Source organism: Miscanthus floridulus, chromosome 19 (genome assembly GCF_019320115.1).
Source record: "Miscanthus floridulus cultivar M001 chromosome 19, ASM1932011v1, whole genome shotgun sequence".
Lineage (NCBI taxonomy): Eukaryota > Viridiplantae > Streptophyta > Magnoliopsida > Poales > Poaceae > Miscanthus > Miscanthus floridulus.
In genome coordinates this window covers 42,658,230-42,678,929 of record NC_089598.1, presented here as the reverse complement: position 1 = coordinate 42,678,929, position 20,700 = coordinate 42,658,230, and the positions used below count along the sequence as shown (strand labels likewise).

The 20,700-nt window shown below is 43.4% G+C and overlaps 1 protein-coding gene across 3 annotated transcripts; it reads left to right on the top strand.

Moving 5' to 3' along the window:
- The first annotated feature begins 1,763 nt into the window (after positions 1 to 1,763).
- On the top strand, positions 1,764 to 20,640 carry LOC136526964 (uncharacterized). Of its 3 annotated transcripts, XR_010776644.1 has the most exons (43): positions 1,764 to 2,081; positions 2,196 to 2,274; positions 2,497 to 2,574; positions 2,911 to 2,991; positions 3,280 to 3,356; positions 3,443 to 3,497; positions 3,612 to 3,660; positions 3,878 to 4,015; positions 4,104 to 4,185; positions 4,371 to 4,449; positions 4,646 to 4,689; positions 4,775 to 4,969; positions 5,405 to 5,480; positions 11,182 to 11,262; positions 11,376 to 11,456; positions 11,779 to 11,855; positions 11,941 to 11,995; positions 12,088 to 12,136; positions 12,290 to 12,427; positions 12,694 to 12,775; positions 12,857 to 12,935; positions 13,151 to 13,197; positions 13,318 to 13,532; positions 13,655 to 13,742; positions 13,913 to 14,032; positions 14,113 to 14,231; positions 14,299 to 14,371; positions 14,448 to 14,567; positions 14,896 to 14,964; positions 15,070 to 15,240; positions 16,274 to 16,321; positions 16,472 to 16,613; positions 17,297 to 17,394; positions 17,726 to 17,870; positions 17,954 to 18,039; positions 18,134 to 18,244; positions 18,644 to 18,718; positions 18,858 to 18,923; positions 19,044 to 19,232; positions 19,335 to 19,445; positions 19,610 to 19,690; positions 19,986 to 20,107; positions 20,186 to 20,314. XR_010776644.1 is itself a non-coding variant. In XM_066519538.1 (42 exons), the coding sequence occupies exons 1-42, from the start codon at positions 1,971 to 1,973 to the stop codon at positions 20,363 to 20,365; spliced, it is 4,140 nt and encodes a 1,379-aa protein (XP_066375635.1). In that variant the 5' UTR covers positions 1,765 to 1,970; the 3' UTR covers positions 20,366 to 20,640. The 3 variants fall into 3 exon arrangements, 2 of the variants coding, with proteins under 2 accessions (XP_066375635.1, XP_066375636.1); XM_066519538.1 differs by lacking the exon at positions 19,986 to 20,107 and having other exon boundaries at positions 1,765 to 2,081; positions 20,186 to 20,640; XM_066519539.1 differs by lacking the exons at positions 1,764 to 2,081; positions 2,196 to 2,274; positions 2,497 to 2,574; positions 2,911 to 2,991; positions 19,986 to 20,107 and having other exon boundaries at positions 3,303 to 3,356; positions 3,443 to 3,513; positions 20,186 to 20,640.
- Positions 20,641 to 20,700: the final 60 nt, after the last annotated feature.

Below are 20,700 nucleotides of genomic sequence, written 5' to 3'. Positions count from 1 at the left end.
GCTTTTTTCTGTTTTTTCTTAGGGCTACATTAGTTGCATGCACCGTTTGTATATATTTAATAAACTTATCCAATTTCACAAATAGTTCTCTAGCTTATTGGTAAGGTAGGTTCCCCTTCAAGCAACAGGTCACAAGTTCAACTACCCGTGGTGCACGTTTTTCTACTTCCCATAAAATTTCAATTTATCTTAATAAAGTGGACTACATTATTTACAAATAGATACATATGCACTTATATTATATTTGTCTTCCCATAAAATTTCAATTTATTTTAATAAAGTGCAGGACTATACCTTATTTACATATTTGGTTAGATAATTTTAAAAACTTGCATGACAGTATATTTTTGATATATAATCACTCCAAAAAATTTAAATGATGTCAACGAAGAGCTATTGCATTTCTACGTTAACTTATTATACAAAAGAGTTTGCTATGCAAACGCAAACACAAACACCTTCATAGTCTACTGGTCGGCCTACTTGGTGTGAGTGTGGTTGGTCTCAAGTTCGAAAATCAGTCACTTTTTTATTTACTTTCAACATTTCCTGGTTGTTAATGTATTAACAGTTAACTTATAATACAAAGAGTTTTTTATGAACAAACTACCATAAAAATGAATATGACATAGTGATGATTCTTCGAGTCACACATATGCCTCTTTTTGGTTATAATTCTTTTTTGTCATATTTTTACTAAACGTGCAACCTTAGCTATTGCAACGTTGTAGTTTCTCGTTGCTATATGTACAGCCCTATTGCAACGCAAGTGACTATTACATACAACGAAACATATTTGTTGCAATATATGCGCACTATCGCAACCATTAGCTAAATAGTTGCAATATCTTATAAGTATTGCAACACCAATAGAACTTTTCACAACACAACTCAAATCGTGGCAACAATGATCACTTATTGCAACCATTCTACAATTAGTCACGATAACACTTACTTTTCGCAACGATCTCCGTACTTAGGGCTACGAAACAATTTGCGTGGCAAAAATCCCATCTATCGCAACCGAAAGTGCAAATAGTTGCGATAACACCTCCTGTTGCAACCAAATCTTGTCGTGCGACAAAAAAGCATGGCATAAGGGTTAGAAGTTAGTAGCGACTGTTGTTGTGTTGATCGACGATGAACGTGAGGAGGATCACCTACTTCTTCTATGTCCATGCGCATAATGTTGGACCAGATTGCTCAAACTCTTCTTCCGCTAATGTATGATCTTATCTAGTGCTAACGATTCTGATCTTTTACTCATCAAAATTCTTTATTAATACATATTGAGACATAATATATATCTTAGTGTATAGCAAAAACTATACATCTAGGAGAACCAAAACATCTTAATACTTTTAAAATGGAGGGAGTACTGGGGTTTGCTAGCAATCAGTCTCCTACCCTATGTACCACGCGCGTAGATGCATTTTGAACACATCTAATAGTCATCGAGCTTTTGTGCACATACCATACCACATGCGCAGATAGCACGGGCGTATCAAATGGATATGTCGGTAGTCACAAAACTTTTGCGTAAAAGATAGTGCGGGGTTGTGGACCAGTCTATTCGCTTGCTCGTATATAATCATAAATTATATATTAAAATAATATTTTTTTTCTTACATTAAATCAGCGAACGCTAAATAATTCACGCTCCGTTACTACAAAACGAACTGGAAGCTGGCAGCCGATCCTGAGCATACTCGGTCACAGTGGACGCCACCACCCTGACCGCCTCTCGAGGCAGAATAGAAAAAGGCTTCCGCGCGTGATCAGCTCCAGAATCCAAGCAGCTTGTCGTCATCGTCTGGCAGACTGGCCCTCGGGAAAGGTCCCACCTGCCAGTGGCACGGATAACCCGAGAAAAAGTCTCCAAAAGTGGTAATCCTCGTGCCGGCCCACTTCGCTTGCTCACTCGATCCGCTTTGCTCTGCTTCGGGTCGTCGCCGGCGTGAGACGGTGCGATGTCGTCGACCGCGGCCCCCGTGGCCTTCATCGGCGCGGACGAGCTCAGCGTCGAGCTCGCCGCCTCCTTCCTCCGCTCCGGCGCCCGCGTCCGCTCGTTCGCCCCCGAGGTCAGTCCCTGCTCGCCCCGATCACCAACCTTCCGCTCTTCCTCCCCCCCTAGTTTCGCGCTGGAACTTCTCCGGTATGATCACGCGCGTGTCTGATTAGTGACTCCTGCGCAGGCGGAACGGTCGCCATCTGCGGCGCTCGCGGAGTTGAATGGCCTCCTCCGGTGCGCGAGCCCAGTGGAAGCCGCGCGAGGTGAGCCTGCGCTCTTGGGCTCCAGTACTGGCTCGATTCTGTCGGTTGTGCCTGATGTGTGCCTATTCCGTTTAAAAAAAAAGATGTCTGCCTATTTGGGTTGGTGGGTGTGGAACTGTGGAGTACGCTGCTATGCCTCCTGCGTGGCTGCGATGCATTTGTTGGAATGCCGAGGTGATCGGGTCATCGGGCTAAGTTGATGGCGTTTATCATTAACTGCAGATGCTGCGCTGGTCGTTGTGCTAAGCGATGCTGGTGGAGTTGACGAGTTGTTCTTCGGAGTTGAGGGTATCGCGAAAGGTACGTCTTGAGTCATTCCGTTGACTGCTTCTGGCCACCTTAACTGTCTACTCCCACGTCCCTAAATATTTGTCGTGTTCGCTTCCCGAGAAATAACTTTGACTAAATATATATTAAAAAATATTAATATTTGTGGTACATAATTAATATTATTGGAAAGGTTTTTGAATCTATTTTTTAATAAATTTATATGGAGATACAAATATTACACGTATTTTCCATAAATCGAGTCAAACTTACGGCACACACGCCAACGGTGACAGTTATTTAGGGCCAGAGATAGTACTCTAGAAGGTACTGTATAACTTATATATAAGGTTTGTTTGAGCATTTTAGGATTATGCGCGGGTTCGATTGTATTGATTCGTTCGACATTGCTGCCTAGCCAGTTGGAGAAGCTGGAGCAGAAGCTTACAGGTAAAATACTTTGCATGCCATGTCATTCGCTTCCAAGCCTGCAAGGGCTACTGTGCCAAGAGCCCAAGAGCTCTTGGTGCATTCCCTTTTATGTTTTAGATATAGCAAATCTGCACACTTAAACCGTCAAATTTTGACGTTTAATTGTTTGAATTTAAACGTGACTTGATTTTTCATGTGATATATTTGATGATTTGAATGCTACCACTTATATACCCATTGAGATCCACATGGTCACATGGAGGATCTTAGCTTAGTAGTACTTAGCTAACTTAATTTACCGTACAGGTGAGAAGAAGGATGTCTTCCTTCTGGATGGATACATTTTCAGTGGTTTATCTGATGAACTAAAGCAACAGATTATTGTAAGCAGTACATCATAATGGGAATCTGAATACCATGCATCTTCATTTTCCCTTTCTCTTATCACTACTTACTTTGTATATGCCAGATTGTTGCATCTGGGAGACAGGACATAGCAGAAAGAGCTAGAAAGTTTTTCCATAGTAAGTCAAAAGATGTGTAAATTTCTTTGCCAATATTTCCATCTTCTTTTATATCTTATGATGTGCTAAGGTGCAATAATGTTGAAATTCTAATTTACCAGGTGATATTTTCAGGTCTATACAATATCGTTTACTTTGCTGAAGGTGAATTTTGCACTAGCAGGTTGCTCACCCTTTCTGACAATAGTAAATAGTGTTCTATTTCAAGAATACGTAAGAATAATTACATATCATATCATTATAGAAGGACAAACAGTCCAATACTACCCTATAGCCATGCTATGGAAGTTGGAACATCAACAGTAAAAATAGTATCCATACCAATTACTGCAACTATTATACGGCAGTTTAAAATCTATATGTGTGTTTTATGTCTGCAGCAAACTTAGGGTGGTGAATGATTTGCTGGAGGGCATTCATTTTGTTGCGTCTATGGAAGCAATGTATCTTGGTGTTCGAGCTGGGATTCATCCATCAATTATCTATGACATAATATCGAATGCTGCTGGGAGCTCAAGGTTATGGGAGTTTCTTTATTCTTTTGTGTTCTCTAAACAAATAATACCTGACATTCTGTTCAGTAAAACTTTACTACACTGATTACAGGATATTTGTGGAGTTAGTTCCAAAACTTCTGAGTGAGGATCCTTTGCTTATTGATATTCTAAACTCAGCAAGGAAAAATGCAGTGAGTTCCTATTCCCTTTTCTGATGAGAGTTGTAAGGGTTCCATTCTTACTTTCCACATTCTTGGGTCCTCTTAATTCTTTATATTTGCCATCCTGGTAGTGCTAGCAGGAAAGAATTATCTCTATTGCATCGCTAAATGCTTCTCTTTCTGAATCTCTAATAGTTTCACTTTACAAATCATAGAGCCATGTGATGGATATGGCAAAATCAGTAACATTTCCGCTGCCACTTCTGGGTGTTGCCTATCAACAATTGATACATGGTATGTCTAAAGCTTCTTTACATGTTGACCTAGCCAGTGGCAAACACTGACCTGATATCATTAATGTTTGGAATCAAAGGCTTCAGATAATCCATCCACGTTTATTATCTGTCTTAGGATATCTAGAAAATTGGATCCTTTGCATGCTTGCTTATGTGTTTTTGGTTCATCCACTCTTCTTTGTACGTATTTGCAGGTTCTTCAGCAGTAACTGCAGATGGATCTGCCTCACCACTGAAGGTGTGGAATAGATGTTGCATTTAAAACCTGCTAACAGGTGCTCTTTTTTCAAATCTGTCTTAGAATTTGGAATTTCGCATTTCAGGTTTGGGAAGCATCATTTGGAGTAAATATTGTAGATGCTGCCAGTCAACAAATCTATGATGCAAGCACATTAGCTGATCAGCTTGTTATGGAATCTAAAGCAGCAAACCGGATTGGCTTCATTGGTCTTGGAGCTATGGGCTTTGGAATGGCATCCCATTTGCTGAAATCAGGGTTCTGTGTTGTTGCTTATGATGTGAGAACTCTTCTGACTTTCTTATCCTTCCCAACTCCATAATTTGCCCAATGTATTGTTGCAGTAAGGTAAAAGAACTGTACACCGCCTTTTCCTTTCCGATTGCACATGCGTTTCTTTAACATTTTTTCGCATCCCAGAACTCTGACCAATCTCTTGATGTTTGCTGGATTCAGTCGCAGATTATAGTCTGTTGACTGTTACCCGTGTTATAAGTAACAATGAATGCATTAGATTTAATCCCAAAGCAATAGAAAGACCAATATCTTGAACTTTAATCAGTTTTTTTTTGTAGTAACTTTCTATAAATTTGTCTATGATCCTAGGGCTATGTCATAGGACATCCTGCTCTCCTTTTCTTTTTCTATTCTTCTTTGTTTTTGTGTATGTGTGTACATGCCCTCAACGAATATCTTTTCTCCATTTCTGATTTAGGTCTACAAGCCAACAATGGCCAGGTTTGCTGATTTAGGTGGATCAACAAAAGGTTCTCCTGAGGAAGTAGCAAAAGGTGACTTACGAAGTCTTTCCATACTGTCTACATTATGCATCCAATAAATTTTTCTGGATAATAGTGTTAGAATTAATTGCTATTTACTTTTAATCACCTAGTTTCTTGTGTAATCTCCTAGCTAGCTGTGCTGAGTTAATGCCCAGCTGGCCCCTTGGGGTTCGGCTGGCCTCTTGGGACTCGGCTGGCCCTTTGGGTCACCCTCCTCCTCTCTTTTTATATGTAATCTCTTCTGTAAACTCAATTCAAGGAATCTAAACCTGTTAGGCTATTGTCTATCATGGTATCAGACTAAACCATCGATCCTTCTGCTTCCGCTCCCACTCCACCCACCCCAGGCTGCTGCGCGCGCCCATGGCCACCTCCAGCTCCTCCGCCATGGCTACCGCGACCAAGCTCCGCGACCAAGCTCTCTCTGCTGCCAAGCGCCTGGAGGATGAGGCCTCCTCTCTGCGCTCCACCAACATAGAGCGTAGCCAGCAGCTCGAGGAAGAAGCTGCCCTTCTCAAGTCCGCTGCCGCCGCCCAGGAGCGTGTCCGCGCCGCTGCTGCTGCTCTTGACAAAGAGCGCGCGCAGGCAGATACCCTGGAGCAGCAGGCCGCGGCCCTCAGGGATCGCCTCCGCCCCGAGCATCCGGACGACGACGCCGATCCTGAGGATGACAACGTCCACTCCGCCTCCTCTGAAGCAGCGGCCATCGCCCACCTCCACACTCAAGCTGCTGTCGTCCAGAACATCAAGAACCTCATCCCTATTGTTCTTGATCTTCAATCCTCCAACTACTCCAAGTGGCGCGGCTACGTCCTCCTCATCCTCGGCCGTTTCGCCTTGAAGGATCACGTCCTCAGCGTCGACTCCCGCCCCTACGATCCGGCGTGGTCACGCATGGACTGCGTCGTCCTCTATTGGCTTTTCAACACCATCTCCGCCGACCTCCTGGACGTCATCCATGAGCACGACGGCCTCACCGCTCGGCAAGCATGGCTCGGGATTGAATAGCAGTTCCTCAACAATCGCGAGTCCCGCGCCATGCTCCTCGACGCCGAGTTTCGCACTCTCTGCCAAGGTGCCCTCTCCATCGATGACTACTGCCACAAAATGAAGAGCATGGCGGATGCCCTCGCCGACCTCGGCGAGCCCATCCAGGACCGAACTCTAGTGCTGAACGTTCTACGGGGTCTCAATGAACGTTTTCAGTTCATGTCCCAGCTCGTCACCCGCCAGAGGCCGTTCCCGTCCTTCGCCGATGTTCGTGCTGACCTCCGTTTGGCCGAGGTCAACATGGGGACGCCCTCTGCCTCTCCTTCGGCTCTCGTCGCCGCGCCCTCCATCAGGCCGCCCACTTCTTCCTCGCCTGCGCCTCCACGCCATCATCAGGCCACTGCTGGCCATCATGCTGCTGCTGGACAGCAATCCAGTGGCAACCGCGGCCGACGCCGCCGCGGCGGGCGCGGCTCTGGTGGCTCCCACAGCAGTGCACAGGGCGGGACTGCACCAGCCACACCACAGTGGCCCTCGCTGCTCAACCCCTGGACCGGCTCTATCCATATGTGGCCAGGGTCCACCGCCGGCGGCGCCCATGGCCCTCCACCACGCGCAGTCCAGCCTGCACCTCTGCAGCAAGCTCTGGTGGCCGGCGTGCCACCGGCATACTTCGCTCCACCACCGGCTTCCGGGTCCTACTACCCGCAGCCCCCTCAGGCACCTCCTGCTTGGGCGCCCTGGACGCCCGAGGGTCTCGCTAGCGCCTTCAGCACCGTCTCCCTCACCCCACCTCCGAGTTCCTCGGATTGGGTGATCGACTCGGGCGCCTCCTCCCACATCACCGCCAACCCTGGTATGGTCACCGCTACACCATTCTCTTCCTTTCTCTCCTCCATTGTCGTAGGCAACGGGGCCACCCTCCCTATTATTGGCATCGGCTATTCTGTCCTTCCTGGACCCTTTCGCCTCGACAATGTCCTTGTAGCTCCCAACATTATCAGAAATCTCCTTTCGGTTCGAAAATTCACTACTGACAATTGTGTTTCTATCGAGTTTGACCCTCTTGGTGTTTCTGTGAAGGATCTCCGTACCTGGAACACCCTCCTCCGATGTAACAGCACGGGGCCTCTCTACACTCTTCAGCTCCCTTCATCCACCACTGGCTCCTACGCCCTTGTCACCACTCCTTCACCAACTACTTGGCACAGGCGCCTCGGTCACCCCGGCAAGGCCATTCTTCAGTCCCTTGCGCAGTCCTCCTCCATTGTCTGCAACAAGCTTGAAGATGACTCCCTCTGCCACGCCTGTCAGCTTGGGCGTCATATTCGTCTCCCTTTTTCTATTTCGCTATCTAGAGCAGCCAAGAATTTTGATTTAATCCATTGTGACCTGTGGACATCTCCTGTTGTTAGTGTCTCTGGTTTCAAATATTATTTAGTTATTCTTGATGATTGCTCTCATTTCCTCTAGACTTTTCCCCTTCGCGCTAAGTCCGATACATTCCCCACGATTTCTAATTTCTTCGCTCATGTGTCTACCCAATTCGGCTGCACCATTAAATCAGTCCAATGTGACAACGGTCACGAGTTTGACAACTCCGTCTCGTGCTTTCTTTCTTGCTCACGGCATCACTCTCCGCATGTCGTGCCCCTATACTTCCCAGCAAAACGGGAAAGCCGAGCACATGATCCGCACCGTCAATAACATCACACGCACCCTCCTCTTCCAAGCTTCCATGCCCCCCTCTTACTGGGCTGATGCTCTAGCCACTGCCATCTATCTCATCAATCGCCTTCCCACCAAAACTCTAAACATGAGCACCCCATTTTTTGCCCTCCATGGCACCCTCCCCTCCTATCATGATCTTCGTGCCTTCGGGTGCACATGCTACCCCAACCTTTCTGCCACCACTCCTCACAAGCTTGCCCCCCGCTCCACCCTCTGTGTTTTCCTTGGTTATTCACCGGATCACAAGGGCTATCGGTGCCTCGACCTCAACACCAACCGCGTCATCATTTCTCGCCACGTTGTTTTCGACGAAACAACGTTTCCTTTTTCCCTCAGCCGACCATCCCCTCCTCAGCAAGAACTTGATTTTCTAACTGACGACGACACCATTCCAGTGTCTCCCCTTCCTACAGGTACACCCGGCGCTGCTGCCCCCTTCCAGTTGGTGCCTTTGGCACCATCTCTGGCACGCGCAGGCACGCCGGCGTCCAAGGCCCCGGTGCTGCCAGCGCCCTCCACCCCGGCACCACCGGCTGTGTCCCGGGGGTCCCCGGCGTCCTCTGTACAGGCCCCCCTTGTACAGGCGCCGGCTCCACCCGTCGTCCACGTCTACAATCGGCGCACTCCCCCCCCGGTGATTGCGCCTCCGAAGCCGCCTATTATTCATGTCTACAGCAGGCGTGCTCCTACTCCTGCCCCGCCACCCGAGCGCTCGGCAGGAGCGCCTCCTCGACGTTCCAGCATGGTGCCCTCTCCACCTCGCTATGTCAAGAGCGATCTTTCGGTTCCTGCTGGTGCTGTTTCCATTCCGCCGGTCGCCAACTCCCACGGCATGGCGACCCGTGGAAAAACAGGCTACCGGCAGCCTCGCCTCGCCTTGCATACCGAGGCCTTGTCTCCCCTACTGCGGTCCTGTCAAGATGCCCTTGCTGATCCTCATTGGCGCCAGGCCATGGAAGATGAATATGCGGCTCTTCAGGACAACCACACCTGGGACCTCGTCCCCCGCCCCACCAAGGCCAATGTTGTTACTGGAAAATGGATTTTCAAACACAAGTTCCATGCCGATGGCTCATTGGAGAGATACAAGGCTCGTTGGGTACTTCGGGGATTCACTCAACGCCCCGGTGTTGATTATGATGAAACTTTCAGCCCGGTTGTCAAGCCAGCCACTGTTCGGACAGCCATCACAGTGGCACACTCCAGGGACTGGCCGATTCATCAACTTGACGTGAAGAACGCTTTCCTCCACGGGACTCTTTCAGAAACAGTATACTGCTCTCAGCCTACTGGGTTCGCTGATCCTGCACTTCTAGATCATGTCTGTAGACTCAACAAATCCCTCTACGGCTTGAAGCAAGCCCCGCGGGCCTGGTACAGCCGCTTTGCCTCCTTTCTGATCTCTCTGGGGTTCACTGAAGCCAAGTCAGACACATCTCTCTTCATATTCAGCCGTGGCACCGAGACAGTCTACTTGCTCGGCTTCATCTCAGCAACTCCTTCACCGTGTCATTGCTGCTCTGAAAAAGGAGTTCGCCATGAAAGATCTTGGACCCCTACATCACTTCCTTGGCGTTGCAGTTCAGCGCCACAGGGATTCTGTTCTCCTTTCACAGTGTTAGTACACTCTAGACATACTTGCTCGCCATGGCATGAGTGACTGCAAGCCTTGCTCCACTCCAGTTGACACTTGTGCAAAGGTACCAGCTGATGCCGGCCCGTCTGTTGCTGATCCCACTGCTTATCGCAGCCTTGTGGGTGCCCTCCAGTACCTCACCTTCACCAGGCCCGACATTGCCTATGCCGTCCAACAAGTGTGCCTTCATATGCATGATCCGCGGGAAACTCACCTTGTCGCTGCCAAGCGGATCCTTCGCTATCTTCAGGGCACCCTCAGCCATGGTCTGGTCATTCCCCGAACAGCCCCAACACAGCTCCGTGTCTACACCGACGCTGATTGGGCCGGCTGCCCGGACACCAGCCGCTCCACCTCCAGCTACGCCGTCTTCCTCGGAGGCAGCCTGGTCTCCTGGTCCTCCAAGCGGCAGCCCACTGTCTCCCGGTCTAGCGCCGAGGCAGAGTACCGGGCTGTTGCCAACGGCGTCGCTGAAGCCACTTGGCTGCGGCAACTGCTCCAGGAACTTCACCATCCCCTGGACTTCGCATGCCTCATCTATTGCGACAATGTCAGCGCCTGCTACCTCTCCACCAACCCCGTTCAACATCAGCGCACCAAGCACGAGGAAATCGACCTTCACTTCGTCCGTGAACGTGTCGCCATGGGTGCAGTCCGGGTTCTTCATGTGCCCACCACGTCGCAATTCGCCGATGTCTTCACCAAGGGGCTCCCTTCCTCTGTCTTCATGGATTTTCGCTCCAGTCTAAACGTTCGCTCCACCGACGATCTGACTGCGGGGGGGTGTTAGAATTAATTGCTATTGCTATTTACTTTTAATCACCTAGTTTCTTGTGTAATCTCCTAGCTTTAATCTCCTAGCTAGCTGTGCTGAGTTAATGCCCAGCTGGCCCCTTGGGGTTCGGCTGGCCTCTTGGGACTCAGCTGGCCCTTTGGGCCACCCTCCTCCTCTCTTTTTATATGTAATCTCTTCTGTAAACTCAATTCAAGGAATCTAAGCCTGTTAGGCTATTGTCTATCAAATAGCTTCATAAGTTATTGGCTGGACATAGTAGCTATGACCTGTTTGGCTGTTCTCATGTAAAAATGTAATACTGTATTATTTAATCTTGCAGGATAGATCAGCTGTACCTATTTTTTGTTTTTACTGATCCATTTAACCGTGTAATTTCATTTCATTAGGAGTATTCATGTACAAGGTAAGATCACAGATGTAAATGAGTGTTAGTACTGCTCCTTTCCATTCAACTAGAAGAATGTTATAGTTGTTACCTTGCACAGAGATTGAGCTAATTAGTTATTATTTGTTAGTGGCACCATTGATGATGTATTAACCATGCAAGCTCATTGCAGATGTGGAAATACTTATTATCATGGTTGCAAATGAGTCTCAAGCTGATAGTGTTCTTTTTGGAAATGCTGGTGCTGTACCAGGTAATCTGTACAAGCTTACCCCTTATGTTCTGACTTTGCAAAATAAATTCTTCTACCAAGTTGGTTTACTGCTGATGAGATTTAATTCTAGTGATGTCAATGTCCTTTTTCAGTGTTATCTGCTGGAACATCTGTCATCCTTTCTTCTACAGTTTCTCCTGGATTTGTGATCCACCTCAACAGAAGATTAGAAGGTAACAGCTCTTAGCATATTTTAATTTCCAAAATAAGGTTCTAGATTGTCCAAATTGTTTGCAAGGTTCATTTATTTGATTTTATCTTCTAGGCACACCAATGTTTATTTATTCTGCTTGATATTAAAGAAACAAATGTTTACATTTTTTTTGGAGAAGAATTGTTGTAATTTGGTATTCTTTTTTTATCGAAAGACTGTTATAGTCTTGGAAGCCACAACTTGTAGAAGTGTTGACGCTGCTGCGAACTGTTTCTGTGATTAGCATGTTGTGTTCTTTCTGCGATAAAATAGTTAGTATCATTGACTATGGTTCCATACAGCTGAATGCCGACAGATAAAGTTGGTTGATGCTCCAGTATCTGGTGGTGTCAAAAGGGCGGCAGATGGGACACTAACTGTATGATTACTTACTAATACATCAATTAGATATGGACATGATGTTGCAACCCTAGTTGAAATAACTCTGTGCATTATCCTAACAGATAATGGCTTCAGGGACAGATGAAGCTCTGCATTGCACTGGTTCTGTTCTGTCAGGTAATAAAGATGACTACCTGAACACCATCATATTTTAGTTTCAAGACAAACATCCAGAGATTGTCCAGTGGCTTATTAGTCTTACATAACAGCGCTGAATGAAAAGTTGTATGTAATCAAAGGAGGATGTGGAGCTGCAAGGTGATATATACATCTTAATGTCTTATAGTTATTTACTTTGATTCTTCTTACCTTGCAGTTTTCTATCGTCATTGGGCGGCTGTACATGATATACATTTAAAATGAATGGTTACATGTTAGCATAAATGTGTATCTATTTCTCATTCTTTCCAGTTCTGTTAAGATGGTCAACCAACTTCTTGCTGGGGTTCATATAGCCTCAGCAGCTGAAGCCATGTCATTTGCTGCTCGACTAAATTTGAGAACGAGAAGAGTCTTCGAAATTATGCAACATGCAAGAGGTTACTCATGGTATATTTGTTTGATTGCCCTTGCTCACTTTAATCACGTCACTTCTCAATCATTTGGTATCTAAACTTAGATTGCTTTTCATGTTGGTTGACTAGCAAACTGACAATGAAAGAAATGCACACATGCAATTCAACTAATGTTGCTAACTGCTAGTTCCTTTAGATTCCATACTTTAATGATCTTCTTTAAATCTTTATGCGATGCTTGTATGCTTTACAATGTGTTAAGGTGGCAATGTGATTGCTTAATCAGTATCCATCGTGCAGGATGTTTGGTAATCGTGTGCCACACATGCTCGATAATGATTATACACCTTATTCTGCAGTGGATATATTTGTCAAGGATCTGGTATGGATAAATGACCTTTTATTTGCTGATGTTGTTAGCTACCATCAATATATTATAATGCTTGCATCTTGTCTTTTCCAGGGTATAGTATCTTCTGAAAGTTCTAATTCGAGGATCCCAGTGCACGTCTCTACTATTGCCCACCAGCTGTTTATTTCAGGTTGTTTTTTTCTGTAAGAAAACGAAAAACTCATTTCATTCTATTCCAAATGGTGATCAATTCAATGCTATATTCTTGCTTTTACATGAAAAATGTCCTGAGTAATGGTGTCGCACAGTATTCTAAAAAACTAACCATCAAGCAATATATCTTCTTTGGAAATAAGGTTATAAATGTGGTGCTACTATTTAGTTTTGGTGATGCATTTGTAACAGGATCTGCTTCTGGGTGGGGTAGATATGACGATGCTGCCGTTGTGAAGGTGAATATTTTCTTTTTATGATCATGCTGAAATATGAAAACCCTCATTTGATTACTCATTGGGTCTTTCATAATTTACTGTGTAAATTTTAGATTGGTCTGATGAGGATTGTGATTGCAGGTCTATGAGACATTAACTGGTGTAAAAGTTGAAGGGAAGGCTCCCATGCTCAGTAAAGAAGATGTCCTTCGTTCTCTTCCTGCTGAATGGACAGAAGATCCAATTGATAATCTTGTACCTATTGCATCTCAAAGTAGCAAAAAGATTCTTGTAGTTTTAGATGATGATCCAACTGGGACTCAAACAGTTCATGATATAGAAGTTTTAACTGAATGGTAAAGTCAGAATTTAATGTTTTCTTTAATCCATATACATGTTCCAATTGCAAAAATTAATATACGAGCTTCATTCATAAATACTTGGTTTCTTAAGATTAGCATGCGATTTAAAACTGCAGGCCTGTTGAAGCCCTTGTCGAACAGTTTCTCAAGCTACCAACTTGCTTTTTTATTTTGACAAACTCTCGTTCCATGACTGCTGATAAGGTAAGGGAATGAAGTTCTAAGCAGTTGAGTAGTTATATTTGGAGCCCCTTTACATATCTATTTAAAGGAATGAAGTTCTAAGAAGTTGAGTAGTTATATTTGGAGCCCCTTTAAATATATATTTAACATTTTTCACTTAAATATGTATTTAACTGTTTTCACTATAACAGGCCATGCTGCTAGTACAAACTATCTGCAGAAATCTTGAAGCTGCAGCAAAGAAGGTCCCTGGTGTTAGTTATACAGTAGTCTTGAGAGGTGATTCAACTCTACGTGGTCATTTCCCAGAGGTTAATATCTAAAGTCACTGATGTTTTAAGTTTTTTTCTCTTTCATTTTCCGTGGTCATCTTGTGTTCTTCTGCTTTCAGGAAGCTGACGCTGCTGTCTCAGTATTAGGTGAGATGGATGCTTGGATAATCTGTCCATTTTTTCTTCAAGGTGGGAGATACACTATTAATGACGTCCACTACGTCGCAGACTCTGATAGGTAATCTATGCAAGATATTTAAATAAATGATATCACAAAAGGTTGATGGTCCAGATATTATCTACAGATTAATTCCTGCTGGTGAAACCGAATTTGCCAAGGATGCAGCTTTTGGCTATAAATCTTCCAATCTAAGACAGGTAAGTTTCTGGAGGAATTATTTTGGTAAAATGAAGAGCAAGACCTAAGAAATTTGCTTTGTACTTGAATGTGTAGTGGGTTGAAGAGAAGACAAGAGGACGGGTTTCGGAGAACCAAGTTTCAACAATTTCCATAACTCTCTTGCGTAAACAAGGACCAACTGCTGTCTGTGAGCATCTCTGTAGCTTGGAGAAGGTATTTCATAAAATGATACTTCATGTGGAAGTTAATTTGCTATTGACTTAAAACGATCAGAAAACAGTCGTCTAAATTTAGCGAGCCCTTTGTATTATGCATTGTGAATGCACCTGTCATGGTTAGTATCAAACCATGACAAATGTGCTGGCCTTGAGATGATTTCACCTAATGCTGACATTGGGAGTTTCTCTAGCTGGTGGAGTCGATCTCTCAAGGAAGTAGATAAACTGCTGGAGAAAGGGATTAATTCATTGATTCTTCTTGTTCTACCTTCTGTTCTTGGTTCACTTTGAAATTTTCTGACAAGGAATTTGTGTGTTTGTAGGGCTCTGTGTGCATCGTAAATGCTGCTAGTGACAGGGACATGGCCGTCTTTGCTTCTGGAATGATCCAGGTACAATTAACTTCTTGTCAAGTAATATATGATAATATGTTTTATTCTGTCACCAGTGCTCTATTTTGATATGCCATTGTTCTTTTCCTATTCTTAATTTGGCAGGCTGAATTGAAAGGAAAGCGGTTTCTCTGCCGCACAGCTGCAAGTTTTGTGAGCGCAAGGATTGGGATCAAGCCAAAGCCACCTATCTGTCCAAATGACCTTGGCTTAAAAAGAGCTTTAACTGGAGGCCTCATAATTGTTGGTTCGTATGTGCCAAAAACTACAAAGCAGGTCAGACTTCTAGCGATTTAAGTTTCTCTTTTTTTTTCTTTTCAGATTGTATCTTCTCTGTTAAGGGTATTAGTGTAATCTCCCTAGTCTAGGGTTTCTCTCCTGTGTCCCCATGTATTCTATATATAGTCCCCCTATTAGGCCTCAATATGATATCCAGTTCAGTCTCCCTTTATTCGTAACATCCAATTCGTCTGACCCGTGTGTGTCCACAAATTTATTGTCAAATCAGCCATTTTTTTAAATTTTGTTTCATGGTTAGCTCAGTCCCGTCGATTTAGCTAATCAATATCATCATTGATGCGACTATGCCCTCTTGGTCTCTTTCGTAGCCATTGTGCTACACTTCATGACTATGTTTTCAAATCGTCTAATCGATCCTAGTTGCCATGGCAACGATCAGCCCGACTAATCGTGACTAATCACGATTAATCGCGACTAATTGTGACTAAACGTAGTGCATGGATGATCGCCATGGCACCGATCAGCCCGACTAATCGCGACTAATCGCGATTAGTCGGACGACTTGATAACCTTGCTTCATGATCAATGGCCTTCTATTTGTCGTCATCATCATCATTCTTGCTTCCTTTGGCTTCATTTGACATATCTCTATATTCTCATCGAGTTCAAAGTCTCGAAAGCAAGGTTCATCTTTGAAGAGTTGATGTACTGTGTTGTGAAGACTTGAGGTATTTGCCGAAGTACGTGTTGTGAAGGCAGTACCCTCTTGTGGAGGAGATCATTTCTACATCGACATTATTCAAGAGTTGCACGCTTCGACGACATCTTCTATTTTGGATTTTGACAGGGGGTATTAAGGGTATTAACGTTGCATAGTGTCAACTCTCCAAATGCAACGACATTGCATTCACGTTGCATTTGACAGGGGGTGTTAAGGGTATTAGTGTAATCTCCCTAGTCTAGGGTTTCTCTTCTGTGTCCCCATGTATTCTATATATAGTCCACCTATTAGGCCTCAATATGATACCCTTAACATTCTCATGTATATTACTATATTTGCATTTATTAGGTTGATGAGTTGCGATCACAGTGTGGGCAATCTCTTCGAGTAATAGAGGTAAGTTATATTTGTTGTCATGCCTAAACATGAAACTATGGTATCTCCCTGGATAAGATCTAAGTAGTTTATTTACATTTTCTGTTTTGAATTTGGACTACTTATGTTGAGATCTTTTCTATCCAATGTGGTCTCTTGCTTCTTTGTTAGGTGTCTGTCGAGATGGTTTCAATGAAATCAATGGAGGACAGAGACCAAGAAATCAGCCGAATTGTTGAACTAGGGAATGCTTATATACAATCCAGAAAAGACACTCTAGTTGTCACCAGCCGCCAACTCATTACTGGAAAAAGTTAGCATCTTTTCAATTATTCTGCATCCAGTTATATTTTCTGTTTATTAGCATAATAGTGATGAGCTGAGACAATCTTGATATAATTATCTATTGCACTATTATAGTATGATATCATGCTTTGTTGGCACATCTGGGGAGATGCTTTTACCCATGTTTAAGTATGAATGGAAACACTATAGGAATGCGAACCAAAAATTTTCATGGATAAGCTGAAAAAGTGCTGATTATGTCCAAGTCAACAACACTTCTTGAGACATGGAGTTCTGTACAATTTTTGATTCGTTTGGGAGTTGTGAATTTACATCCAAATCATCTAAAAGAACATCTCTAGCATGCATAATAGCCTTATGTAACGTCTGGAGATTATCCAAATCAACTCTCTTTAGAATTCTGTTTTGGAGTCTTATCCCACCATGTCTAAACTCTAAAACTAGGGACATGACCATCCCATCCTACCATGTCCTAAAACCAAGCGCATGCTAAGTTTTTCAAAATATGACTTATAACTACTGATGTTTTCTCATTGAGCTGGTAAACATTAGCAGCACACTACTTGGAAACTGATATAACTCTATTTTCCTTTTAGGCAAAATCAAAGTAATGTTTTTTCTTCCTTTGATGTTTGTCCTAAGTAGTTTGACCTCCTAAGATCTAAGAAGAATGTACCTAATATGTTGCAGCTCCTGAAGAAAGCTTAGAAATTAATTATAAAGTGAGTTCAGCACTAGTGGAGATTGTGAGAAGGATTGATAGTAAACCTCATTACATCATTGCAAAGGTAACAGTTTCACAGTTTTTTCCCTTTTAACTATATTGACTTGTTAGTTGCACTCAAGTTCATCATATTGCACTTCATATGCATATAGATAATTTATTACAGCTTTTCAAGAATTGGCCATTTCTGGAATGATTGCTGTTAAACCAAATTATTGGTTCTGTTTTCTTTTTTACGTTTTGGTGCAATTTTGAGATAGAATTATACCTACATGTTTCCTTCAACGAAAAAACAATGTATGCAAGTGCTGCTGTGCTAGTTGAGAAAAAAGAATGAGCCCACATGTTGTGAATGAAATTGACTTCTGAAATTAATTTTAATGTGACTCACACAGGGAGGAATCACTTCATCTGATATTGCTACAAAAGCTTTGGAAGCTAAACGTGCCAAAGTCATGGGACAAGCATTAGCTGGTGTACCATTGTGGCAGCTTGGTCCTGAGAGTAGATTTCCTGGGGTCCCTTACATTGTTTTTCCTGGTATTAAACATTTTAGTTATTCCACACTAACACAGAAATAATCGAACCTTTTGACTCAAGGTAACATCGTGCCCCTCAAACAGGTAATGTTGGTGATAACAGTGCTCTTGCTAAAGTGGTGAAAAGTTGGGCTTCCCCATCTAGAAGTTCTACAAAAGAACTTCTTCTTGTAAGATTCTCGACATTTTAAAGTCTTGTCAAGGTTAATTTCTGGACCACTTATTGGATTTAAATTTTCCTTTAACTATTTTCTTGTTGTAAAGAATGCGGAGAAGGGCGGTTATGCTGTTGGTGCTTTCAATGTGTATAACCTTGAGGGAATTGAAGCTGTTGTTGCAGCAGCAGAGACTGAAAAGAGTCCTGCTATCCTGCAGGTTAGGAACTTCAATATGCTTATTTTCCTGAAATCACATAATTCAGAAAACATTATTAAACTCGTTAGGTTCTCATGCCTTTTATTTTCTTTCCTGCAATATTCATGTGGGGGCTTGGGGGGTTCATAGTTGTTAGATGAATAAATGTAGCTTATTTGTGAGTAGCGAGTCTATGTTCATTGTAGTGTTCTGGTGATGTTCCTTGTAGTTCGGTGCTCTGTACTCTCTCTTCTTAATGAAATGAAGCTCCTGCTATCCTGCAGGTTCTTTGAAAGCAGTACCACGTAGCTCTTGATTATGAAAATATAGTATATAGCATTGTTAATGAATATATGAAAATGTAGTATATCACATATACTATCTCGAGTCTTTATCTTAATTGTTGTGGTTGCTGTTTAGATTCATCCCAGTGCTCTGAAGCAAGGTGGAGTCCCATTGGTAGCATGTTGCGTTGCTGCTGCAGAACAATCCAGTGTAAGAGAAACTTGAGAATCTGCCGTTTTCAAAGAGAGCAAATTCAACTATCTGTACTCCTAAATAAACCACATGTTTAACAATTATCTGAATAAATTGAAAACTCTAGTGTTCACATTCTGTGATTCTCTTATCACAGGTGCCTATTAGTGTTCACTATGATCACGGCATTTCCAAGTCAGACTTGCTTCAAGCTCTTGAAGCGGTATGTGAAGATCCGTGGTTTCCTCAAATATGCATTACCAGAGATGACATGCAAGTTTATTTCATAACCATTAATCTTGAGTTTTTTTCCTGGTCAATGTCGTGACCCTTGAATTTCCAGGGATTTGATTCAGTCATGGTGGATGGTTCCCATCTAACTTTAGGGGAGAACATCTTATACACAAAGAGCATATCTTCCTTGGCTCATGCAAAAGGTTTACTTGTGGAAGCTGAGTTGGGTAGGCTCTCAGGCTCCGAAGATGGCCTGACCGTTGAAGAATATGAAGCAAGATTTACTGATGTTGCCCAGGTGCGATTCTTCTTCTACAACAATGTTAACTGAGTGGCCTTCTACTGTGATACTTTTGCCTATTTCTAAGGATTTATGTGCCTTCATGGTACATATTTACAGGCTGAGGGATTTATTGATGAGACAAGCATTGATGGTCTAGCAGTTTGCATTGGAAATGTTCATGGAAAATATCCACCTAGTGGACCAAACCTCAGATTTGACTTGCTAAAGGTCAGAGAAATTCAATTACACTTGCCTCTGGAACGTATCATGAAAAGTTCTTTGAGAGAAATTTGCATTGTTCTGTTGCCTTTTTTTTTTGAAGTTTATATGTTGCCTGCTTTTAATTGAGTAATCCTTACAGAATCAGCATGTTTTTAATTGACTGACGACAGGACCTTCGTGCATTGACCTTAAAGAAAGGAGTTAGCTTGGTTCTCCATGGAGCATCTGGTCTACCTCATGAGCTCGTAAAGGTTGGTTAGGTTCTTTCAGTTTTTTTATTTATTAGATTAGTATAAGGCTGTATTTTGTAGCTATGTTGCAGTGTTTCCTGCACCAACTCAGCCAAAATGGTTAAGCTATTGAGTGAAGGAAGGCAATCCATCCCCCTACCATTTTCTAGACTCTCTGCTAAGCTAGTTCATGCAAATGCTCAACGTGGTATTGGAGCCTAGGGTTGTTTTTTGAAGACTTGTTTAAGCCATTTTTTACGATTGAAATAACCACATTACCTAAACACTGATTTTTTTTCCTGCTGCAAACCTGCAGACAGGTCATGAGTGGTAGATTTTAAGTCTAGTACAGTGTTGAGGTCAGTAAATTTTCCATTGTTCCTGGATAAAATATACTACAGACCAATTCGTGATTCAGTACAGAATCTTTTGCTATTGGTGAGCCCATATCTCAAGTATTATTAGGATAAAACTTATTGTGCAAACGCAATAACAATGCATTAATTTCTGGAGCAGGAGTGCATAGACTTGGGCGTGAGAAAATTCAATGTGAACACCGAGGTTCGGAATAGCTACCTGGAGTCCCTTAGAAAGCCAGAAAAGGACCTGATTCAGGTCATGGCGTCTGCTAAAGAAGCAATGAAAGCTGTGGTAGCAGAGAAGCTGCGCCTCTTTGGATCTTGTGGGAAAGCCTGAGCGAAGTACTTGCGCCGGCAACATGCAGTACGGGGGGCATGGCTGCGTCATTGGATTCGTGATGATGATGATGCTACTCTGCAGTTGCTTACAGATACAGCTCATTGCGGTATACATAAACCGGAGAGCTCATTACAAATTGTTGGCTGAACTGAAGTGCTTATTGTATTTTGCAATGTGGCGCAACTAAGGTTAATTCGTAAGTCGTAATAATGTATGCTTACCCCGCTGTAAAATGCTCCATCGTTAATAAATGCCACCGTGTTCGCTGTGCCTTTCTTTACTCTTTTATTGGCACCTTTCTTATTCGTCTCTCGAGTATCCTAACATTCAAT